Source organism: Podarcis liolepis (genome assembly GCF_965112155.1).
Source record: "Podarcis liolepis genome assembly, chromosome: Z".
Lineage (NCBI taxonomy): Eukaryota > Metazoa > Chordata > Lepidosauria > Squamata > Lacertidae > Podarcis > Podarcis liolepis.
The window spans coordinates 41,302,918-41,327,817 of record NC_139570.1 but is presented as its reverse complement, the minus strand read 5'-3'; the positions used below and the strand labels follow the sequence as shown (position 1 = coordinate 41,327,817).

General features: G+C 44.7%; 2 protein-coding genes across 5 annotated transcripts in view; one reads left to right on the top strand and one right to left on the bottom strand.

Annotated features, from left to right (window-relative positions):
* The first annotated feature begins 181 nt into the window (after positions 1–181).
* Positions 182–12,634, top strand: LOC310698625 (protein CutA homolog). Of its 2 annotated transcripts, XM_083486057.1 has the most exons (6): positions 183–571; positions 2,425–2,573; positions 8,955–9,014; positions 9,149–9,194; positions 9,552–9,601; positions 11,181–12,634. In XM_083486057.1, the coding sequence occupies exons 1-6, from the start codon at positions 455–457 to the stop codon at positions 11,281–11,283; spliced, it is 525 nt and encodes a 174-aa protein (XP_083342183.1). In that variant the 5' UTR covers positions 183–454; the 3' UTR covers positions 11,284–12,634. The 2 variants fall into 2 exon arrangements, with proteins under 2 accessions (XP_083342184.1, XP_083342183.1); XM_083486058.1 differs by lacking the exons at positions 9,149–9,194; positions 9,552–9,601 and having other exon boundaries at positions 182–571.
* Positions 12,635–16,694: 4,060 nt separating this feature from the next.
* Positions 16,695–24,900, bottom strand: part of PHF19 (PHD finger protein 19) — a 38,675-nt gene continuing 30,469 nt past the window's right edge. For 2 of the 3 annotated variants that reach the window (XM_083485901.1, XM_083485900.1), the window contains 4 exons: positions 23,865–23,946; positions 22,052–22,137; positions 21,028–21,126; positions 16,695–20,170 (listed from right to left, as the gene is read on the bottom strand). In XM_083485901.1, the coding sequence (XP_083342027.1) occupies positions 19,822–20,170; positions 21,028–21,126; positions 22,052–22,137; positions 23,865–23,946 (616 nt within the window). In that variant the 3' untranslated portion in view covers positions 16,695–19,821. The remainder of the gene's footprint in view (positions 20,171–21,027; positions 21,127–22,051; positions 22,138–23,864; positions 23,947–24,900) is intronic. The other variant, XM_083485902.1, reaches the window with a different exon arrangement.

Below are 24,900 nucleotides of genomic sequence, written 5' to 3'. Positions count from 1 at the left end.
GGTGGCGGGGGAGACTTCCCTTGCACGTTGAGTAATTATTATACAAAATCAACTAATGTACTTTTCATATTTGGGATAGGTTTTGCAACAAGTGTGAATCTGGTTTATTCCCGCGGATGTTAGGCACCCAAACCAAACCGTTTCAGTGTCCCCAACCAAGCAGAATACTTTGAATGCCTTAGAGACGCTGGAGCGGGTTCAAATGGGGGAAGATGTACAGAAGAACGAGCCAAAAGGCAGGGCATCGGGGCTCTCAGAGGGGCTATGCCAGGGAGGCGGGCACCAGCCGCTAGGAAGGAGGAGTTTGCCAGCCGTCGGTCGGCTTTCCTTTGCAAGCAAACACACCATTTATTTTTGTTTGCTTATTTCACAGCGATAGTCACATCTGGAAAGGTGGCGAACAAGTGGGCGAGGAAAGGGAACCGCAGCCTCGGAGCAAGGGCTAGTAGCAGCCATGGGCAGGTGCGCTAAGATGGCAAAAATGCCGATGGAGTGGTTTGTTCAGCGTTGCCAGGCTCTCCTCGCGGCGTCTGGCTCGGCGTTGCGCCAGGGATACTTGACTTTGCCGCTGGTAAGTTTGACATCACTACGTTGCAAAGTTGAAGAGCGAAGGGAGATCCGAAATTGAGCAAAAGCAGGCGAGAGCCACAGGGGAATTCCCACAACATGACATCGCACCTCTCTCCCCCGGCATTAAAAGACAAATTTTAAACTTGGCGGGGCGGGGCGGAGAGAATGTGGATATCATATGGGTTTAAAACAAACAAAAATATTTCCCTTGAATTTAATGATCTTGGGGTTTTCCTCAAGTTAAGCTTTACCCAGGAGTAGACCCATTGAACTCAATGGAACTAGGTTAGTTGCGTCCATTTTCAATGGGTCTACTCTGAGTAGGGCTGCTAACATTGGATGCAGCCTCATGAGCCAATGTCTGAAGAAAAAAAAGAATAAAACTATCTCAGTGCTTTTGGCAAGCAACACTGGTTCTAACTTCTTGAAAAATTAATGCTGTTTCTTGCAAAGATGATGTTGTCTAAGGACGATGCATCTCTGGCAAATTGCCATGGACATAGTTTTGTTTTACAGTGCAATTTATCCTCGGAAATTAGCTGGGTTTTGTAGGGTTTGTTCCCTGGGTGTGTTTGGCTCGTGCAAGAGTTCACTGTGAATTGCAACTTTCCTTTGATGTTGTTGTAAAAGGTAAATAAGCTGCCCTATCAATAATAAACTTGGAAACTATTTTAATTCATCAGAAGAATTCCTGGTTTAATTTTTACCGAGGTTTTAATGATTTAGCAAAACATTAAACTGCAGTTAATTTTTTGGTGTCTCTTTCTCCCCATTGGGGATTATGCAGCTTTAAAATGAGTTTAACGCAGAGGTGACCCGCCCCACGGCATCAGGAACAGGACTTTGCAAGCACGCATAAGGGTGGTTATGCTAGATGTATTTAAAAGGTTTCAGTTCTGCCTCCCCATTTCTGTGGTGGAAGAAGAAACTCCTGCGTTTTTCTATGGCAGGGATGAGGAACAACAGATATGGTTGCAGTACCGTTCTCCTCATTCCTGTCACTGGCCGTGGTGGCTGGAGCTGTTGGGAATTGGAGTCCGAATACACAGGGAGGTTAGAGCTGGAAATGGATCGAAATAGGACAGCCAAAATGAGGAACTGCGCAGAAGAAAGGCTTGTTGAGACAAAAGACGAATAAGTAGCAACATGATAGAGGTGTATGGCAAGGAGAAAGTGGACAGAGAATTTTTCTCTCTCACACACACAATACTAGAACTCAGAGACATCCCAGTGAAGCTGAAGATTGGAAGGTTCAGAATAGACCAAAAAAAAATAGTACTTCTGCACTCAGTGGTTCCCAAAATTGGGTCACTAGCTGTTGTTGGACTACAACAGCATCCCTGACCTTCTAGCTGGAGACCCAAGTTTGAGAAACATTGATTAGAATTTGCTCCCACAAGAGGCAGTGACGGCCACCAACTTGGAAGGCTTCAAAAGAGGAGTAGACAAATTCATGGAGGATCAAGCTATCAATGGCTACTAGCCATACTGGCTATGTGTTGGAGATAGTATGTCTCTGGACAGCCATTGCTGGGAATCACAAATGGGGAGAGCACTGTTGTACCTGGGTCCTTCTTGCAGGCTCCCGTCAGGCATCTGGGGTTGGTCACTGTGAGAACAGGAGGCTGAACTAATGGACCTCTGGTCTGATCAAACAAGGCTCTTCTTATGTTTTTATGTCACAAGTTCTCCACTCCTGTGGTGTTATTAAACAATCACTGTTTCCCCATCTCCCAGACACATTTCCTGCTTTTCAGAATACTTCAATGACCTGTATTTACATTGTCTAACTTTGGAGGCCTATTCAGCTGATGTATGATCTGGTTTCTTCTCCCCACCCCACCCCTCCTCCAGGTTATGAGTTTCTCTTTGCTAATGTATCCAGTGCTGAGAACCCTTGTCCTCCATTTGCACTCTGCTGTTACTGGTAGCTATATTCCTGGATCCCATTCAATTGCACTCGTCAATTGCCCCAATGAACAGACTGCGAGAGACATTGCAAGGTAGGGTGACTTGACACATTCTTGGCCCAAGCGGGTCAATGAATAATTGAAATATGCTAGTTTGTTGAAGTATTGAGTGGCTTGTTTGTGCTGTTGTTACATACAGCTGAGAACATTCCACTCTTTATTCAGAGGTTAAGAGATCAAGGTGGGATGGGAATGAGCTTCTACGGAGCAGAGTCATATTTCTCTTATACAGAGCTAGACCATTTGTCTATCTAGCTCTCAACGGTCAGAAATGAGGGGAGTTATAGGCCAAGAGTAAGGTCTAGGTCTGTGGAACAACATTCCTGTCAAGACATGACAGGAACCCACTATCTGCACCTTCCAGAAACAATTGAAGATTTTTTTTTTGTTGCTACATGATTTCTCAGCAGGATAAATGGGTCTTTACCATGAATGTCCATTTGTTAGTGTTTTATTCTTGTTTTAAATGTATTTGAGTTTTGAGTTTTATATGAATTGCCTTCAGATGGTGGTTTAGAAGGTGATTAATAAATTAGGAGGAGGAAGAGTTGGAGGGTCACAAATTCATAGCCCTATCAAGCCAATATTCATAAGGACTAGAATCTTACTTCTAAAAGCAAATGTGAATTTGGCCCTTGTGTGGTATGGTAGCTGAAACTTAAGACACAGATTCAGCAATCAGACCACATAAGCCTTGCCCGTAAGTTCCATAAAGGGGACGTGGCAAGCAGCTTTGAAAAGTCAGAGAGGGGAAATTCCACATGTCCAGAGTCTAGCATGGTGGAATTACACCCAGCTTCTGTTTCTGAGTTTGAATGGCTCTCTGTTTCAAGCACTCCCTGCCAATGAAATGTTTACCAAGCAAAGCAGAGTTCCCTGGAGCACCTCTGTATAAATAGAGAAACTTCTCTCCACCCCACCTCTTGCCCCATAAGCAGAAAGGAAGTACGAACAGCCTGTTTTGCCCAGAAAATACAAACATGTTGTGGCAGCTTCTCCTTTCCAATATGAATATTCATCCCTTTCTGCTACCAGTCATGTTTGCTTGCAGTTAAGAGTGAGGCTTGATGCGCAGTTGTAGAGCAGGGCATCTAGAAGTCCCAAGTTCAATCCCTCCAAGCAGGGCTGAGAATGACTCTTCTCTGAATCCATGGAGAGCTGCTGCCAGTCAGTGTGTAGATGATGCTGGACCGATGTTCTAACTCAGCAGAAAGCAGGTTCTTGTGTTCCTGTTCGTGTGTACATGGCATGCACAGTGAGCAACTCCTGAACTCAAATGGTGAGCAATGATAAGTCTGCCTCGCAGAAGGAGCCACTGAGAAAGAGGAGAGAAGGATCAACATGTTTGGAGCAACTCTGAGGTTTACTGGATTACAACAAATCTAAGGTTGTTGTTTCTTTAAGGGATGGGTGGCAAAATCAGTAGCCATTGTATATGGAGCATCCTGGGACTTTGCCTGAGTAAATCCACCCTCTAGGAAGCTGTCTGAAAGAGAAAATCCACTGGAGGAAAAGAGGTCACAGTACAAACAACAGCTGCCTTTTTATCCTACCCTTGAAAAAGGTCCTACTCTTCACTGCTTCTGTGTAAGGGAAAGGAACTAAATTTATTTCCATGCATCCCCCACTGTGGAGGTTTTGACTGTCTGGACTTTGCTCTTACAATGGTGTGCTAAGCGCAGCTCTGATCATGATCCAATATGTGGATTAAACATTGTTCAGTCCTTTTTGGAACAGGGTGTTTTTGCGAAATAACTTTGGTGCATCCACTGTCTGCTTAAGCAATGGTGTGTCATGACACTCCCCTAAATAAATAACCTAAAATTGCATAAGGAGCACACACAGAAAATGTGTGTCAAGACTGTTGTTTATTATCACTAAGGATCAGGCAGGACTACTGCTAAACAAAGAACTTTGTTTAAACAAGCTTTCTTTAACTCCTCTTTCTCTGACCCTCCTGCTCACTCTGCATACTTTCTGAGTTGAATCACTTCCAGGTAGCTTCTCTTAAACTATGTCTTCCTTTTGTGTCACTAAGTTTCGCATGCTTACCACTGTCCTAGCTCTCTTACTTAGTTCCAAATACATTAATGCATATTTCCTTTTATAACTTTAACCAAATAAAATTATTATTACAGTTAACTATATAGTTTTAAAAGTCCATATACCCCCGTGAATATGGACCCTAAATCGGCAACGTACAGAGAGTTGTTAATTGAAACAGAAAACCAGTTAAAATAGAACGACTTTAATGAAGTTAGAGAGAACGTAACAGAATAGTTACAATATTTTCAGCTAAATGAAATGTTTAAGAATGATAAAAAGATGGGATTTGCGTATGAAATTTCAACTTTTCAGACAGAAATAATAGAAAATGATACTAAATTATTATCTAAAATGTACAATCTATTGCTGGAATGTGAAACAAAGGATGAAAAGGTCAAATCAGTCATGGTTAAATGGGCTCAAGATGTGGGACACAATATTCAGATGGCAGAACAGGAAAAGTTATGGAAAAATGATATAAAATTCACAGCATGTGTGGCGATTAAATAAAATTATATGAAAATGATGTATAGACACTACTTAATTCCAGTTAAATTAACCAAAATGCATAAAACTAGGGAAAGCAAGTGTTAGAAATATAAAGCAACAGAAGAGACATTTTTTCATATGTGGTAGGATTGTAAAATTATAAAGAAATATTGGGAAATGATTTATATTGAATTGAAGATGTTTAAAATAACCTTTGTCAAAAACCCAGAAGTTTTCTTACTAGGTATTATAGGAGTGGACCTACCAAAATTACAAAAGAACTTGTTTATGTATGCTACAACAGCTTCACGGACTTTATTAGCACAATATTGGAAACACGAAGGTGTCCCATTCAAAGAAGATTGGCAAGTTAAACTAATGCAGTATGCTGACATGGCAAAATTGACGATGAAATTAAGAGGAAGAGATGGCAATGAATTTAAGGAAGAGTGGAAGATGTTTATTGCATATATACAGAAGCAATGAGTTTACTTGTAATTTTACAATGAATGGATAATAGGTGATTTAAATATGTTATAAATTTAACAATGGACATGCAGCATGTTGATAAATAATAGAACCAAGGAAGGGATCAGACTGAGGGAAGTCAATCTGGTTTGTTTTGTTTTGTTTTTGTATTATTATTATTTTTTCTTTTTTGGGAAAATCAATAAAATATTATTTTTTAAAAAGAAGAGCTGCTTCGTTCCATATGCATTGATACAAAGGAAGTGGTGACTGGTGCCCATTGGAACTGATAGGGTACATACAGGGGGCCGTGGGTGCATGGGTACCCACTGTAATATAATTGTAGGGGCTGAGTACCCACACAATCAATGAAAAAAGCCAGCAGGCAGCAGCGGTGCTGCCTCTGAAAGAGAAGCAGTTCAGCTCCGCCTTCTGCAGTCAGCCCGATGCACCCTTTTCCGGGGAGGGGGAGCCTGAGACGCAGAGGCAGAGTACAAGCCCCTCTCTGTGGAAAAGGGTGGCTCGCTGGCTGTGGAGACGGGGAGGAAGAGGAGCTGCCACTGGTCGCCGCAATGCAGACGTTTGATGTAATACGTAATGCAGACGTTTGATGTCATATGTACATGCCTGCATGTGGTGCATGGGACATCACATGCACCATGTGCAGGTATGTGCATGTGATGTCACACGTCCACGTTGTGGCAGCGGGCACCCAGAATCCTGAAGGTGAGATGGCATCCCTGATAGGGTGGAAGCCCAGCCATAGGGGGTGCCAGAGCCAATGCTAGTCAAAGCCAAATAATTATTCTTTTGTCACCATCCTCCTCCCTGCTGAATTCTGCAAGGGAACACAGACTAGGGAGGAGTAAATTGGCAGACAGTGCCGTGCCCTAGGTTGGTTGTAAGTATGAAAGCAGGTGCAGGCAGGTGGAGTCTGTCTGAGAGCATACAGAGGCTTTTGGGATTGTGCCCCATTTGCCTTAAGGGACTAGCCTCTCTGTAAGGTCCCACCCACCTGTCTGACATGCTGGTTGTTCAGATGCAAGTAGCATGCATTTTATTTTATTATCAGGGAGCAACTTTGGAAGAGCCTTATCACTTAACTTTGCAGAGTGGGCAGTACCAGCTTTATGTTTCAGAAGTGAGCAGCAGTTTCCTATAGAAGGTGTTTCTCCCTAACATTGAAATCTGAGTTACAGAATTACACCTGAGTGAGTTACAGGTAGACTTAGGATGCACAGTGAATGGCGTATCCTTCCCAGTCTCCTGAGGCTGGGCTGAACGGCATGAAGCTGTTGTCTGTTGCCATTCTGGGTCCTTCGGTCCAGAAGCTGTAGCCTGGATGCACGGTGCAATGCTAGTTCCCTGTGGCGGCTGTGTGCGGTGCGCGGCTGACAGCTCAGCAGGATCCCATCCTCATCGCCAGTGAAATATACTGTATTTTTCGCTCTATAGGACACACTTTTTCCCCTCCAAAAATTAAGGGGAAATGTGTGTGTGTCCTATGGAGCGAATGCAGGGTCCTTGGCTTCAGCAATAGCAACGCAAAGCCTCCGAAGCGCAGAGGGAGCAGAGGAAGAGCAAGACTCTCCTGGCTTCAGCGAAAGGAACCCGAAGCCTTCAGAGCGCAGCAGGACCTCGCACTGCGCTCCGGAGGCTTCAGGTTCCTTTTGCTGAAGCTGGGAGAGCAAGACTCTCCCGGCTTCAGCAGAGAGGGACAGCTGTGCAACGCCCCTTCAGCAAAGCAGGAGGAGAAATGGAAGGGGCTCTGTTTCTCCTGCCGCTTCGCTGAAGGGGCACTGAGCAGAGAGGGAGAGATTTATTTTTTTTCTTGTTCTCCCCCTCTAAAACAAGGTGCGTCCTATGGTCGGGTGCGTCCTATAAAGCGAAAAATACGGTACTTGGAGTCCTGTAGTGATTTCATGCTCTTTATTGCAGCTTGTAAAACAGTGATTGAATTGCCCCCCAAACCCCAGGATTTTATATACATTATTTACACAATGAGACCCGTCTGATTGGCTGATTCTGCTTCCCTCCTGGAGCCTGATTGGTCTTCTCCTGCAAGCCAATCAGCTGTTGCATTCTAGAATCCTACTTGCCTATTGTTCTAGGATCCAAGCTTAGTACATAACACCCAGGGTTTAACGTCTTGCTTACACCTTGGATATTTTGAATCTAACTTTTTCCTTCTGAGATTTGTGGCAGTGGAGACTGTACCATAGTGTGGACTGGACTATTAGGATACTGCCCTGTCAGTTCCAGTCTTTCCTCACCTGCCTGCTTTCTTACATCCAGCCCCGGGGGTGATACTAATCATCAGCTTCCTCCTCCTTAGTCCCCTTGCAGAACTCAACATGGAAGAAGATGAGGGCAAAACTAGAATTATTTGGTTCTGACCACTCCCTGCTTTCTGCCACACTGGTGTCCTGATCACCACTCCTCAGGAGGAGCTCAGCAGCCTGACTATGGTTTAAGCCATTTGGCATGCAGCACAAAGTGTGCCTATTTATATTCCCCAGGCATTCCAAGACGCAGCATTGCAGTGGGAGTATTAGCGGCCAGTACTTTCTTGATCATCTGACTGTAAATGGTGGAATATAAAATGCCCTGAGATCTATAAATAGAATACAGAAAACGAGCTTATTCAACTCTGGGTAAATTTGAGAGAGAGAAGTGGGAGAAAGCAAATTCCAGACTAGAGATTATTTGGGAAGGGATTGCAAATAATTCCAGGCTCCATAATAGCATTATATAAATGAATGCTGAGGCTGCCTTTGCAACACTGTGCCCAGTTTTGGTTGCCCAATCTGAAAAAGGTTATCACAGAGCTGGAAAAGGTGCAAATAACAGCAATCAAGGGGTCGAAGCAGCGCCCCTAAGAAAAAAGGCTACATCAATATTTTTTCCTTAGTTTATTTAAAGTAAAATGAGGATCGTGATATAAAACAAATATGGGGGAACTTTTTCAAGCTGAGGGCCACATTCCCTTCTAAGCAACCTTTCGGAGGCCACATACCAGTGAAGGGAAGGGCCAGAGGCAAAAGGAGGCAGAGAAACAAATGTAAATTTTACTATTGTACAGCAGGCTGCTTTCTGCTATACACTCTCACCTCTGTATCCTCCATCCAATAAATCAAGAGGCGTGTTCAGAGTTCGAGGACACATTCCAGCCAGGCAAAAACACTCAAGGATATTGAGGGCAGGGTCAGTGAGGGATGTGGCTGGGGAAAGAGAAGGTGACTAGGGAACCTGGGGGATGTCCTAAGGGCCAGATAGAGAGACCTCAAGGGCCACATTTACCCCTTGCCAGGCCTGAGGGTCACCACCCCTGTCATATCACAAAACTGATGACACTGGGAAGCCAGGTGCAAAGATACTTACATGCCAATTAACCTCTTCTGTTTCTCCTAGGGCAATTATGGAGAGAAAATTGGCTGCTTGCGTGAATATCCTCCCCAAGGCCTCATCCATGTGAGTCAAGAACCAAACCCATTTGACCACTCTGGAAGAATCTTGTGTGATTGTACGTCTCTGAGGATACTCTGCATGTTTTGTTTGGTTGTTTGTAATTTTTAAGCATACTTTCTTCTTGGCTTTTTGTATAGGTATATTTGGAATGGAGAGATAGAGGAAACTACAGAGATACTTCTGGTAAGTGCAGTGGTGGCTGGTCCATTAGAGTGAATGGGGCACTGCACCACCACCCTCATCCTGCCCTCAGCCAGCCCCCACCTGCCTGCCTCCTTCCTTACAGCTAGTCCAGTGTCCTCCCTCTCCCCTTTAATCTCACTGTTGCCCCTTGTAGAACTCAGCAGAAAGGGTGGGGGACAAAACTAGATGAAAACAAATTATTTCGAATCCCAAAATCAAATTTTACCATCATTCATTATTTCATTTCAGCTTCGTCCATCTACAAGGTGGTCTGCTTGGCTACAGCTTCACAAATAGACCTTATCATTAATGCATTGTGGTGATGCCTAATCCACATATCTTCCCTTTCTGTTACAGCTAATGAAAACAAGGACTTCCAAAATCAATGAGTTGTCAGAATATATCAGGTGAGGTTTCTTATGTGGCTGGTTTGGTTTGTTTGTTGGTTGGTTGGTTGGTTTTGTTTTTGCAGAGGGGCAGGGACATGACACAGCTTAAATCTGTCCCAAAGAATTGCTTGCAACCAGTGATGGCTGGCTCCTATTAGGACTGGTAGGACAGAAGGCAGGGAGCCCAACAGCAGGTGGCGCCAGAGCAGCAGAGCCAACTGCCATCCTCCTCCCTGCTGAGCTCTACAAGGGCAACACTGAGACTAAGGAGGCAGAAGCTGTAAGCCAAGGCCACCCCCTAGACTGGTTGCAGGTAAGAAGGCAGGGCTGGCTGAGAGCAGGCTGAGGGTGATGATGCAGAGCCCCATTCACTCTAATAGACCAGCCTCCACTGCACTTATCAAAAGTATCTCTGTAGCTTCCTTTTTATCTCCATTCCAAATACAGTGGTACCTCAGGTTAAGAACTTAATTCGTTCCAGAGGTCCGTTCTTAACCTGAAACTGTTCTTAACCTGAGGTACCACTTTAGCTAATGGGGCCTCCTGCTGCTGCTGCGCTGCCACCGCGTGATTTCTGTTCTCATCCTGAGGCAACGTTCTTAACCCGAGGTACTATTTCTGGGTTAGCGGAGTCTGTAACCTGAAGCTTCTGTAACCTGAAGCGTCTGTAACCCGAGGTACCACTGTATACCTATACAAAAAGCCATGATGAATGTCTCAGCTTGGTGAAGCAGTGCTCTGTAAATAGAAGCTGCTGTGTGACAAGTTTAAAAGTCACACACACAAAGTTATCAGATGGACAAGCCAGTCCTCGAAGTAAGGTGGCCCACCCACTGGGCACACTCTGCTTGTGGCCCTCTATGCTGAATACCAAATCTGCAGCTGGTTGCAGGTTTGAGAGGGCTCCCTCAGGTTTTTTAGGAAGTGATAACAGCCTGAAAGCACTCCCAAGCAGCTACTGACTGCCATTGTGATTTTCCACAACGCAGTGATACTCCAGGGCATTGTGGGAAATGAAAATGGCTGTTTGTTGTAGACCCACCTGACCAGAATGTAGGAGGTGGGTGGGGCCCACATTGACACAAGTGGGCACTGCCATGATGTTGAGGCCTTGTCAGCTGCTCTAGGATACCAGGAGCCTACACCAGGCTTGACCAGATCCCACACATTCATGGTACCGTTGAGTGAAAAACACATGCACAGTTTTGTCACCCTGCAGTCTTCTAATACAACAGTGGGAAGCCCACCAGCTGTGGGCCAGATTTGGCCCACCAGACCTCCCAATTTGGCGCATTAATCAGTTTTGCCCAAGTCACACCCATCAGCCTCATACCTGGTGTCATCTGGGTGAGGTAGAGGTGCAGGGAGTTCAATCCTGCTTGGTTACTATCTTCCCACTCCTGTTGGCCAACCGTCCATCACATGACATGATTGACAAGTGCATGGGCCTGCTGGCTGGAGCTTTATCTTCCCCTACTATGCCAAAATGCTCCTGCATGCTTGTTCTGATATGTGGCTCGTATACCCCTTTTACCTGTAAGAATTCCATTCTTGCTTCATAGTAAAATGCAGATAATCTGTGCATTTCTTCCCTCAGCTCCTTGCATCCATTTGCAATTCCTGAATTTATCAGCCTGCTCATTGACCAAGGAAACCCGGCCTATTTAAAATGGATGGAGGAGAGTATCCCGTATGATTAGCCATCATCACCCAGAAGATGCTTCTGGACAGACTTTCCCAAAGGACTTGTGGATATTGCCAGCTACCATAGCATGACAGTCCTCTCTTTTCGCAAACATGGTCAAGGTGGAAAAGCAACTGAGAATGCTCCGTTAGTGGTTCTGAGTTGCATGAGAGCAGGATCCTCTCTGGAAGAAACAGGATCTGTGTGTTGCAACTTGCTCAGTCTTGCAGTTTTGGTTAAACATTTTGTGGCTATAATTCTCCAAAGAAAGTAGCTGTATAAGAAGCAAAGTCTGAAATGTCTCCTAACATCCAGACAGGCTTACACAGTTGCCTCTCTCACATTTTCGCTGGTATCTCAGAAACCAAGAAAATGGAGTTTTAAGGAATTCAGTGAACAAGAAGTAGCAGTGTGGGCCAACCCTAAGATTTGGTTTGGACCCTGATTGGGTGCTTCGGAAAACAGCTCAGTCTGAGACACTTCATGAGTTGCCCAATTTGGCTCGGGAGGTGCGCAAGTCTCCTTCATTTTCACCCACTCCATTCACTATTTCGGGGTGGCAGGCGAGGGGAGGCTATAACTTTCTTTGCTTTTTTGCAAAAGTGGGTGAAATTTACAGGCATTGCAATGGATCATTTACAAGCACTGCAATGCCAAATTACAAGTAAAGAGGTCAAAGGGCTTTTGTACTAGACACTGTTAGAGACTGACTTTTAAAAACAAACAGAAACACCTATAATTTCTTATCTTGGGGAGAACTGAGTGAAATTTGCGGCCATGATAATCCCTTGTGAGTGTATGACACTTATTCAGAAGTTTTCCTGCAAGGACAGCTGCTATAGGTTGGGGGTGTGTAAAAAAGGAATCAAGACCCTGATGTTGGGAAAGATGGAGGGCACAAGGAGAAGGGGACGACAGAGGACGAGATGGTTGGGCAGTGTTTTCGAAGCTACTAACATGAGTTTGACCAAACTGCGGGAGGCAGTGGAAGACAGGAGTACCTGGCGTGCTCTGGTCGGTGGGATCACGAAGAGTCGGACATGACTAAACGACAACAACAACAAAAAGGAATCAACCTTCTTTGGTGTTTTGTCAGCAATTGGGTCTGAAAATTGCAGACATGAGATAGGTGACTCTGAATCAGAGATCTGCCAAATTGCAGACAAATGGGTTCAGGGGTTTGGTGGTTTGATTTTGAGGTGGGAAGAATGAAAAAGGATTATCTTTCTAGTGGGCTTCAGGGGTTCCCACTTCAGCTCGCGCCCACGTCTGTGGAAAATATTAATCACCTCCAAAAAAGCTAAAAACCTTCTCATTCTTTAAATTCCCTATTCCGGCTTCTCCCTAAAAATAAATATATATAAGCACCTCTCTCTCTTTCTCTTTCCTCTGAAAAACACTACTCACTTCCAATTCCATTTGCCTAGACATAAGTGGATTTTGTCTGTGCTCCTTGCACACAGACTCATCAAATTCAATGGGTGGCTGCAAATAGCTTCCATCTCATTCCAAAATGGCAGCCTTTCCCGGCCTGGTGTCCTCCAACATTCTGTCCTTCTTCATGCTGGCCGAGGCTGAGAGTTGTAGTCCAAAACATATTGGAGGACACCAGGCTGAGGAAGGCTGGCACAAAGGCTTTGCACGATCATTTTAAGTGCATGGGAAATTCCTCTTTAATCTGCTGTCAGTCCATTATGTGATAAAGCTCCTACAGCATCTGGAAATGGATTATGCTCTCTTCCCCTCCTCAAAGTTATTAGAGCTATAGTAGCTAAAGCAAAATGACATGGTGTGTGTGTGTGTGTGTGTGTGTGTGTGTGTGAAACTGATCTGTTTATTTCTCCACCCCTTAAAATGTAGTTGTCATTTTCTACTCAAAAACTGAGAATTGAGGGGCAGAGGAATTTTTTTTTCTGGTTCTGCTACCAGGAACAAGCCCAGTTGATTTTTTTCAACTGGGAAGGGGTGGTGGTTCAGTGCTGTGGAAAATTGGCAGATGTGCAAAGGATTGACCTGTGACTGCCCTACAACCCACCTTACCCCCTGTCACAAATGTGTTGGTTTAAGAACATTTCTATCCCACCTTTTTGTTTAGAAAGCAAACACTTCAGACCCTTTATGGCACCTGAAAATTTAAATTCTGTAGCCAACGAAGTATCTCCGTGCCTGCCAGTGTTGGGCAAGAAACACATGTATCCAACTAACATCTGAATAATGCTTTCTGAAGCACAAGGGTAGAGATCTTGAAACCTTTCAGATATTGCCATGCTAAAGCTCCCATCGTCACTGGAAGCAAGGGAATATTTTCTCTGCCCTTTGTCTACCACAGCTCAAGGGCTACATGCCCTTGTGGGCAACCTCATGAGGGCCATATGCCACTGGTGGACAGGGCCAGATGCAAAAATGGACGGAACAATGAATGTAAATTTCATCTTTGTGCAGTCGGCTAATTTCTAAGTGCACTCACAAATATCCTCCTGTGTCCTCCATCCCGGCAAGCAAGATGCATTATCAAGCTTGAGGACATACTGTGCCCATGTTATGAAACAAGGGTGTGGTCTGAGCATAGCTGTCAACTTTTTCCTTTTCTTGCGAGGAATCCTATTCGGAATAAGGGAATTTCCCTTAAAAAGGGGGGAATGTTGACAGCTATGGGTCTGAGAAGAATCCCAAGGGTCAGAGAGAGAGGCGTGGAAGGCCACATTTGCCACATTTCACCCACCCCACCCTGGCCTACATTTTCCCTTTGTTTATGCCTTTGCCTTGTTCCTTCTTCCCCACTCAACCCAGGATCTCCCCGCTCCCTTCGGGTCTTCCCCCCTGTGAATATCCCCACCCCCAAATCCATCACCTCTGCCAAACATCTCACTTTGCTTTGTGCAGCAGAACCGTCTCCATCCCAAGAAACACGAATGCCGTGGTGAAGTTGGAAAAAAAACAAACACCACTTTATTTTTAATAATAATTGTACATCTGTCATATTAATTACAACTTGAATATAACAAAACAAAAGGTCAGTCATTAAAGAGCAGCAAGTTGAAAGACTGAATCTTTTCTCTCTCTGGTTTTAATAAGAAGGTGCACAGAAGCATTAAGAACATCAATCCAAGCTAATGTAAAAAGAGAGAGAAAATCCCTTGGGAGGGGGGGAATGATATTTTTAGAGCCCCGCCTTCCCCCCCTCTCTCACTATGGCAGATTAGTCTGCTCTCTTGTGGGGCCTAGATTTAAATCGTGCAATGAGAAACGTGCAAATGCAACCACATTCAGATCTCTCTGCAAATTACTGGTAATGATAACAGATTCTTAACTTCAAAACAAAACAAAACGAAAAACAAAACAAAAGTCAGTGCTTGGTCATTTCAATGTGTCATCCACAATGCTGTGCCCAGTACTTTTTTCAGGTAGAACTTGCCAGAACTCAGTTTTGCCACCTCTCAGGTGGGTGCCATTGCCATTCTAAAAGAATGAGGGTGCCGTTCATGGTGAATTCCAGCACCTCTTTTTCTTCAAAAATAGCACTGGCTGTGCCTTTCATTGTCAAGGAGAATGCTAAGAGACAGAAGCAAGTCTCTCTTTTTTTTGGTCTCCCTCATTTTGAGGAAATGTCCCCTTTTCAAATCTTCCCTGTAGTCAAGAGTATATTGGATGGTGTGCATACTAAACCTCAGGTGTCAGTGGCAATTCCCCTCCGCCTCCCAGAGGAGGAGGAGGAGGAGTTTGGATTTGATATCCCGAGCCCTGTGTAGAGGGGTTAATTGTTGAACGCTCTGAGAACTGTGGCTCTGGGAAAGGGATAGGTGTCTCCTAATCGCTCTAAGCCCCCTTAACAAACCACAGCTCCTAGAAATCTTTGGGGAAAGTCATGGCCATTTAAAGTGGTATCAACATGAATATGGCCTCTTTTTGAATTTAGAGGTGTTCTCCCGAGAGAGCCTTGTGGGATGGAGAACCCTTGTTGGAAACTGAAGGGAGCTCAGCTAACTGGTGGTGCTTCTCCCCTGCTTTGTTTTAAAATCCCTGACAGAGATCATTCTGTCACACCTGCACTTGAATTATTCAACCCACAGACATTGGTGCAGAAGCCAGACGTGTGTTTAGACACACAAACAAGACGGTCATCAGTGATTTGGCTCCATAACAACATTAGCACCGCCTAGTGGTTCACAGTTAATAGCACAATGAGCTCCACTGTGGGCAGTGGATGCCAGACAACACTGAAAATAGAATATGTTCGTATCAAGGCTGTAGTTCTAAACATGCTTCTTTTGGAGGAAGCTCCAAAAGCAAGTTTTCCTCAGAGTAAACCTACTGAAGTTAATGGTCCTAGTTTAGGGCAGAACCCTAACCCTAGATCCACCGAGATCCACCAGACTACAATGTGGCTGATCTCTGGCTCGGCTGGGCTATGTTGGCATAAGCCCCAGCCCCGGCTCAGCCAGAGATACTCCAGCTTCATAAGTCCCTCACCCCAGCTGAAATGCTCAAGGTGGATCTTAAGCCAGTATGAGACCTGAAAAGGGGTCATTCTGCGAAAGTGGGGGGGGGGGGAGTACCAGCAGGGAGGATTTGACAGCTTGGTCACATGACCTGGCAGACTGTCGTAAGGTAAACTGGCAAAACTCAAACTCTGTTTTAAAGCCTCTTATCCCCTGTGCTTTGGCTTAGACTGGCTCAAATAGTGGTAGAAGAAGAAGAGTTTGGATTTGATATCCCGCCTTTCACTCCCTTTAAGGAGTCTCAAAGCGGCTAACATTCTCCTTTCCCTTCCTCCCCCACAACAAACACTCTGTGAGGTGAGTGGGGCTGAGAGACTTCAGAGAAGTGTGACTGGCCCAAGGTCACCCAGCAGCTGCATGTGGGGGAGCGGAGACGCGAACCCGGTTCCCCAGATTACGAGTCTACCGCTCTTAACCACTACACCACACTGGTAGCCTCACTCCCGAACAGAGTTTGGATCTGGCTTACTTTACACCACCTTCCCATACACACGATTGCTCCCTTAGTCATGCTCATTAATTCCAATGGGTTTACTCTGAATCAAACTTAGTTGACTACCTCCCAGTGGGTCTTATCGCCAAGAAGACTTGCCTAGGACTGCGTTGCTCTCATGTGGTTTTAGATGCTGTCGCTCAGCCAAATCTCATTTGGTTAGATGGTGTCTTCATAAAGCTGAATCAGATCAAAGGGAGGAAGCTTTGCCTACACTCAGATTTGGCTTCAGAGACCATTGCTCAGCCAAACCACACTAGCTTATGTGCTGTCAACACGAAGCCAAATCACTTTATTTCTGACCCCTTTTCATATGAGCGAAAGTGTGGACATGCTTTTAGTGTACTATTTGATTAAAACTGGTTAGGACTGCCAAGGAGCAGATAAAAATTGCTTCAGGGACCAGATCCAACCCACAGGCTGGCAGCTGATGATAATAATAATAATAATAATAATAATAATAATAATAATAATAATTTTTTATTTATACCCCACCCTTCCTGGTTCAGAAAACTGGGCTCAGGGCGGCTAACAACAAATTTAAAACACTCAATTGATGCAGCAAAAAACCAGCATAAAATACAGTATACAATTTGAATAACAACAAATTCAGGATTCAAAAATCAACTTAGAGGGAAAATCCATCCAATAAACATTAGATGATCACCAGGGCTAGCTGGCTAAATTAGTCCTATTTGGGCCAGCGAGGAGACCAAGGGAGAGCGGGTAATCTTCAAAAAAAGGGGAGGGGGAGGGAAGGAAGGGGAATAAAAGATCAGGCTAAGTTCAAATTGAAAGCCAGGCAGAATAGCTCTGTCTTACAGGCCCTGCGGAACGAAGTTAAATCCTGCAGACCATCCCTCCTGCAGAGCAAGCAAATAGTAAAGTAATAAATTTGATTCTTCCTGCTTCATTGTAATTTGGCTCCATAATAACACCATGCAAGCTAATGAGGTTTGGCTGAATTATGACACCTGAAGCCAAATCAGAGCAAAGGCAGCAATGCCCCCCTGCCATCACTCTGATTTGACTTCATCACAACACCATGTAAAGCAATGAGATTTGGTTGAAAAATGACATCTGAAGCCAAATCAGGCTTCCTCTTCCCACACTCAGGAACTGTTGGTTTGAAAAATGGCTCCTTGCAGCAACAAGGAACACAGTTGCCTGTCAAACTTTATGGTCCCCACCACAAAAATCAGATAAGAGTCCCAACTTTTCAGCCTACAGACAAGGTGTCATATTTGAGGAGAGGGGCGACTTTTGGCTCAGCCCTAGCTAATACTGCTTTACCTTCATGGATGACTATATAAGCAAATACCATCAACTTTCACACATATAGCTTCAGAAATACAAGAGAGGTTGGGTTGCACCACATTCACCCCCAATTCTCCTCCTGCTTCCACCTGAATATTTGTAGGATGCTCAGAATGGAATGTTTTCCCCCAGTTGATTCTACCTGTCTATTATTATTGCCTCTTCCTCCCTGCCTCCTCTTTCCCTGGCCACCCAGCTCCTCCTCAAAGACTTGTCATATTGCACATACATATCAGAGCTATAATCTCAGGCCTTGCTTGCACACACACAATAGAATCAGAGTGGTCCAGTTGCAAGGCAGAAGAATTAACTGGACCACTGCAGGCATAGAGTAAATTCCATAAAAAATAATCCCATATGTTCTATATCTATATTTCCCTCTATATATCTCTCCATAAGTAGAAAACTAGCTGGCTAAGACTCCCTGATATTCTAACTTTCTGCTTGGATGGAATTGTTCCATATGGAGAAGCATTCAAACATGTGTTCATACCCCTGTCTTGCAGTCTGTATTGGTACAGCCACATGACCTGAAAAGCTGTCTGTGGACAAATGCTGGCTCCCTCGGCCTGAAAACGAGACGAGCGCTGCACCCCATAGTTATCTTTGACTGGACTTAACTGTCCAGGGGTCCTTTACCTTTTTTATCTTACAGTCCATCCTACCACATTAAAGTTCTACCACCTCATTCTCCTGGATATGCAGACCAGGCCTCAATTGTGCCATTTTCTCACAGAACACATGGAACCTGGTCTTCCAAAAAATGCAGGGTCAGCCAGTTATATTCACAGCAACCAAGCACATTCACAACCAGTGCCAGATTTACTATAAGCTATAGCTTAGGGCCCCACTCTCTTGGGCCCCCCCAAAAAAAATTAAAGGAAAAAAACACTGGATGTACATTTCCAAAAAATAAAATAAAAGTAAAATAAAATAAAACTTACATACAGCAACAGTGGCAAATGGCTTTAGATACCTATTAGGTCCATAAATTACAATATAGCATATATTCAACACAAAAAACAGTGACAATAGGTTGTTGACAAAGGACAGCTGGACATATAAAGGGCCCCATTACCTTCAGTAGCTTAGGGCCTCAGATCCAGCCCTGTTCACAACACAACAGCCCTCACAGGCTGAGATTCCTGCATTGCAGGGGATTGGAATAGATGGCCAGCTCTGTGATTCTCTGTCATCACTGACCAACTATACCCTGTTCTCCCATATATCCCAGTTAGTCCCCTCAGCACAGCCAAGGGGTTAGATAAGCTTTAAGCGAATCTCTTATTGAATGTCACATCAACTCTCAACTAAGGAACAGAAGTCCTGCATGGGACCACGAACCTTCAACAAAGATTCCCTCACTGCCTCTCAGAACTACCACCTGCAAAGTTGGGCAGAGGAGAGTTATGGCTGTCAAAACTGGTTTTGAACCAGTTTCAAATGCATAGCATAGATAAGTGGGTTCAAGGGACACTGGAGCCTAAAAGCAGCTTTGGCTGGCGCTCAGCTAACCTGAACCGACATCAAATGCAGGGCAGTTAAAAGCATGGCTGGGCTAAAAGCTTTTTTTGCAGGCACCGCCAATCAGCTGTATTTACAATGCACTGTGCTCTGTGGGCACTGATGCTAATTGGCCAGGGCTTGCAAAGTACCACCCAGAGTTATGCAATTCCCCAACAATCAGCTGATCATTGCACTGGCAAGAAACAGGTCACCAGTGGGAGACACTGCCCACTTATCAAACTTGCCTTCTGTGGTTGGAGGGTGGATCTTTCCCCCTCCCCCATTCTTAAATCTTTCTGTCACTTCATCCTCCCTGCCAAGAACAAGGACCCACCCCTGCTTGGTTAAGCAACCTGGACAGTTTCGTCCCATCCCAAAATGGCAGCATCCGTTTCCCTCTCTGCCTGTTACCACATTTGAAAGAGAAGAGTCCTTCTGGAAATGGCAGGTATTGCCCTTCTTTCGACAAATAAAATACATTGTTTGTACCCATTCACTCCTTCCCTCACCCTTGTAGAGAAGCAGTGTTACAAAGCAACATGATTCCATTTAATCTGTAGCTTACAAAAATCGTTCTTTCAACGAAGCCTACTTGAAGGCACCTCACCAAAGTATTACCCAAACCCCACCCTAGAGTGCCCAAAATAAGCATAACGTAGCTTACATCTGATCGCACAACTCCTCTGAGTTTATTTCCCCCAAACTCTTTCTTTTCTCAAGGGCAAACCACCCCAGACACTCAGTAGGGGGTGGTGCCCTCCCATTCTATCAGGTACTCAACTTTGCCATCTAGGTTCACTCTACGGGCTAACACTTTGTACTTCTCCCCACACACCATCCTGCCAGCAGCGCCAAAATAGTTGTTGATTGATGATCTGAGGTAGGACGATGAGTTGCCTTCACCCAGGCTCCCGAAAGCATGACCCTGGGTGGGGTTCTCTGGGCGATCTGGGCCCCCGGTTGCCTCACTTTCTTCTGAGGAGCAGCCAGGTGTGACCTTCTGGGGGCCCTCCACACATTTCTGCTTTGTCTCAATAGTTGTGTAGCTTCTGCATGTCATCTTACGCTTCCGGCTGCCCAGGTTCCTTCTAGATAATATGTAATAATATTATTAGAATAATAAAAATATTTTTTTATTTATACCCCACCCTTCCCGGCTCAGAAAACCGGGCTCAGGGCGGCTAACAACAAATTTAAAACAATTAATTGATGCAACAAAAAAACAGCATAAAATACAGTATAAAACGTGAATAACAATAAATTTAGAATTAAAAAATAAATTTAGAGGTGAAATCCATCCAATAAACATTAGATGATCACCAGGGCTAGCTGACTAAATTAGTCCTATTTGGTCCAGCGAGGGGGGAATTAGCTGTAGGATCCCAAAGCGGGTAATCTTCATAAAAAGGGGAGGGGGAGGGGAGGAAGGGGAATAAATATTAGAATAATATTGCTAAGTTACGGCTGTGGTTGTTTAGCTGACAGATGGTTTGGAACAAAGATGGGGACTCTTTGGGCCGCCAGATGGACTACAGTTCCCATAACCCCTCCAAATTTAGAACACATCTTTCCATAATAGTTAGCTGATCCCCCATTTAAAAATTGTTATATGGTTTTTATTGCATGGTTTTATGTATGGCTGTTGTTAACTGCTCTTATATGTTTTCAAGAATAGTGGTCTAGAAATACTTCTACAAATAAATACATATAAGTATCTGGAGGGCCACAGGACGTTAAATGAATCAATTAAAAACCATTCCAAATTATGAGTCCCACTTAAGTAAGTGCGTAACTCTTAAGTAAGTACATATACATGTTGCATTTTGATAGGCAGATAGACGTGCTTATAAAAACAGCAGGTGTCAAGCGCCATCTTTAAAGTAAATAGCAGACAGCCCACACTGAACGCAAAAACGAAATCAGAAGATAGCCCCTGGCCTCCCACCTTGTTTCATAGGACAGACTGGTTGCGGCTGAACCTGAAGTACTGGCAGCATCCGTCGCCGTATCCACATCAGAAAAGAAATTATGGCTCGAGCTTCCGCTGGGGAAAAAGCATGAAAGCGTGAGCAGGGAAACAGTCAAACTGTACTGAGCAACAGCTTAAGCACAGGCTCTGTCACACAGCGTATGTCATCATCATATAAAAGAGTGCTTCTGAACAAGTGTCTGCAAACCTTGCTTTGCCAAGTTTTCACCTTGGAATGGACCTCTCCCCACTCCACATACATTTGTGGAAAGCCTTCCTGCAAGATACAGTGGTGCCCCGCAAGACGAATGCCTCGCAAGACGGAAAACTCGCTAGACGAAAGAGTTTTCCGTTTTGGAGGTGCTTCGCAAAACGAATTTCCTATGGGCTTGCTTCGCAAGACGACAATGTCTTGCGAGTTCCTGCTGGGGTTTTTTCCTCCCCCCCTTTTTCTAAGCCGCTAAGCCGCTTATCAGCTGATCCAATCAGCAGATAAGCCGCTAAAAGCCGCTAAAAGTGCTAATCCGCTAATCCGTCAATGGGCTTGCTTCGCAAGACGAAAAAACCGCTAGACGAAGAGAATCACAGAACGGATTCTTTTCGTCTTGCGAGGCACCACTGTATGCACCTGTTTCCATCATTATCAACTTCCAGGAGGAATTTGAAAACATTCATGCTTATCTGGGCATTTGGTGGCATACACAGGCGTCAATCATACTCTTCTTGGGTACCCAGGAACAACGTTTTTAATCATAAACGCCTCTGGGGTATTTTAAACTGCAATTATTTTATGCACGTTTTAACTTTTTTGGGGGCTGGGAATTGCTTTTAAATTATGGATCTATTTCCTGCCCATGGCTCCTTTGGGAGGAAGGCTAGGATATAAGTTTAAAAAGTAAATAAAAGCAAAGCATGTGGTCTTCCCCTGGGCTATGCCTCCCCCCGCCTTCCATTAGCCTTGCTCCAAGCCTCGCCTGGTCCTGTAGCAGACAACTGTTACCTTTTCGAGCTCTGCATTTCATCCACATTGAAGTCAAAGATGCTTGCCAGGTGATGGTTTGTGCTCCAAGCAGAGGCAAAATCAGTCTGAGAGTCGGGATGTGAAGAACAGAACAATGAAAAAACAGAAACCTCCATTACAAATATATACACATATTATCAAGCAGAGAGGTGGGGAGTCTGATTTCAATGGCAGACAGGACGCTTATATCTCTCACTCCTCGTGGGCTAATTTTAACAGATGGATGCGGCTGCCCACTTGCCAATCCAGATGTCATAGTGACATCAGGTGTGCCTTTTTGTGTGCGTACGTGATCAAAGGCATGGTGTTTTGCAGTTGCCACCAAACAGCTGACAGTCAGCCCTTCCAGAGCTTTTCAAACACTAACCATCTAATTGGTTACAGATAGGTAGCCGTGTTGGTCTGCCATAGTCAAAATAAAAAAATTCCTACCAGTAGCACCTTAAAGACCAACTAAGTTAGTTCTTGGTATGAGCTTTCGTGTGCATGCACACTTCGTCTTCTATCTGAAGAAGTGTGCATGCACACGAAAGCTCATACCAAGAACTAACTTACTTGGTCTTTAAGGTGCTACTGGTAGGAATTTTTTTATTTCATCTAATTGGTTGCAAAGCATGCAAAGCACTATGCATGGAACTTTGTGGGTGCTTGCAACCCACCCCCTTTTGACCCAGCCACAGCTGACACTGCATGCAGTATCAGGTGCACAGAGCTAAGCTGGAATGGCCTGCTGGGTCAAATGGGGGTGGGGGAGAGGGCTGGTGGGCTTGATCAGGCCCACAAGCCAAAGGTTCCTGACTAGTGCTCAAGAAGTATAGCATGGCCAAAGGCCAGCGCTCTCTCTTTCTCTCTCTCAGCTAGATTCCTCCACCCTTTGTGCCTTAACAGCAGGTTTAAATAGCCTGAAACAGAAGCAAGCCAACTGCTGCTCTGAAGCCTCTGCCTCCCCTAAAATTGTTCCCAGCCCCCCCACCCTTGTGAAGTCATTGGTGCAAGCATACAAGCCCCCATCCCATTCTGAAACACATCTCACATACGTACAATCAAACCAAACACATGTTCTTCCTGTGCACCCTTGTTTGCCTCCTGTTTCCGCCCCTTCCCTCTGTCATCTCCAGTGTCAAATTTTAGAGTGTAAGCTCCTTGAGGCAGGGGGCTGAATTGTCACCATTCTGCATTGTGCAAAGTGGTGGCGCTGTCCCGTAATAATAGCAAGCTCATTCTCTGAGCACTGATCTTTACATGACCAAAACAGCACAAGAGGGGGATAACAGCAAGCTCAGGGGAACCTGAAATATTTGAAAAATATTGGGTAAGAGGGAATCTTAAGAGGAACCCATAAACAGCTCAGTGAGAAAGCATGCCTGAGTAGGCATGGAATGATGCCTGAGTGCTGGAAGGCAAGGGGAATGGAACACCAAAGAAGAAAAGAAATTGAACGGAGTAACTGGAACACTGAACAGAAGCACTCCACACTGCAAGCACTGCAACATTTTACTGCAGGTTCCGCTTGTTTTTATGCGGAATGCTGAAGTATGATGAGGACTGAGCATGTTCAATGACTGACTATGGAAGCAGGGCAAGGTTGGGGTGGAAATGCAGCGAGGTGCTTTGGAAAAGGGCATATCTAACTGGCACCGTGAACAGCCCAAGAACATCAGCTGCTGCTAAGAAGAAAACCATTATTCAACCACTCTGGTTTGAGTAAATCAGGAAATCTACAAAGAACCACATGGGGAGCTGAGTGAGGGGCAGTTTCTTTTCTTCAAAAAATAAAAATAAAGAAACTAACACTGGGAATCGCATCATCCAAGAGGAACTTTGACTTTTTCCCCTTCTTCTTCTTCTTCTTCTGTACATTGTGCGGTGTCGAACTGTGGAAAAACAATATTGGGAGAATTGACAGATTTAGTATACTTTTGATGTAAAGTTTTTGGTTTTTCTTTCCCATGCTGGTTGCGTTCTCATTTTTCACCTCCGTAATAGCTGGGCAAAATGGCAAGATTTGCACCATTCCTTCTCTGCATATCCAAATAACCTCCTTCCCTACAGATCCTTGCAGCTGCTCTGATCAACAGGCAGAAGACCCTTTTAGTACTTCCACCACCCTCAGAAGTTCAGAGAGGGCCTTCTCTGCAACAGCCCCTAAGTTGCAGAATTCCCTCCCCACAGAGGTGCAGCTGGAACTTTCATTACATAGTTTCCATCATATGCTGAAGACACGCCACTTTACCCTGGCCTTCAACATATATATATATAGGGTGCACCCTACTGTTGTGACTGTAATTTGCAATAGTAAAAATACTATTGTACTTTTTAAATTGCTGTAGCCCACCCTGGGAGCTTATGGCAAAAGGCAGGTAAGAAATCTAATTAGTAAGATTAAAAGGACGGCAGTAATAATGCTGATGACTGAATACACATAAAGGGATTCTAAGTTTGGAAGCAGGGAATAGTAGCTATTCATAGTGACAGGGGAAGCACCAAGGTTGGCTCTCCAGAGGCTGTGGGACTCCAACTCCCATCATCCTTGTCCAATAGTCATGCTGGGTAGCACTGAGGGGAGTCGAAGTCCAACAATACTTGGGAGCAGCACCAGTTGCTGATCTCTGATTGACAGTGACTGGCAGTGGCTCTCCAGGGTTTCAGACATGGAGTCTCTGTCACAAGAGACTAGGGCCCTGTGGGACTTGACATCTTTCCACAGGGCCTGCAAGACAGAGCTGTTCCACCTGGCCTTTGGTTTGGACTCAGTTTGACCCTTATGTTTCCCTCCCCTTACGGTTTTGATTTATGGGTTACTTTTAAAATGAGGCTGCATTTTAAAT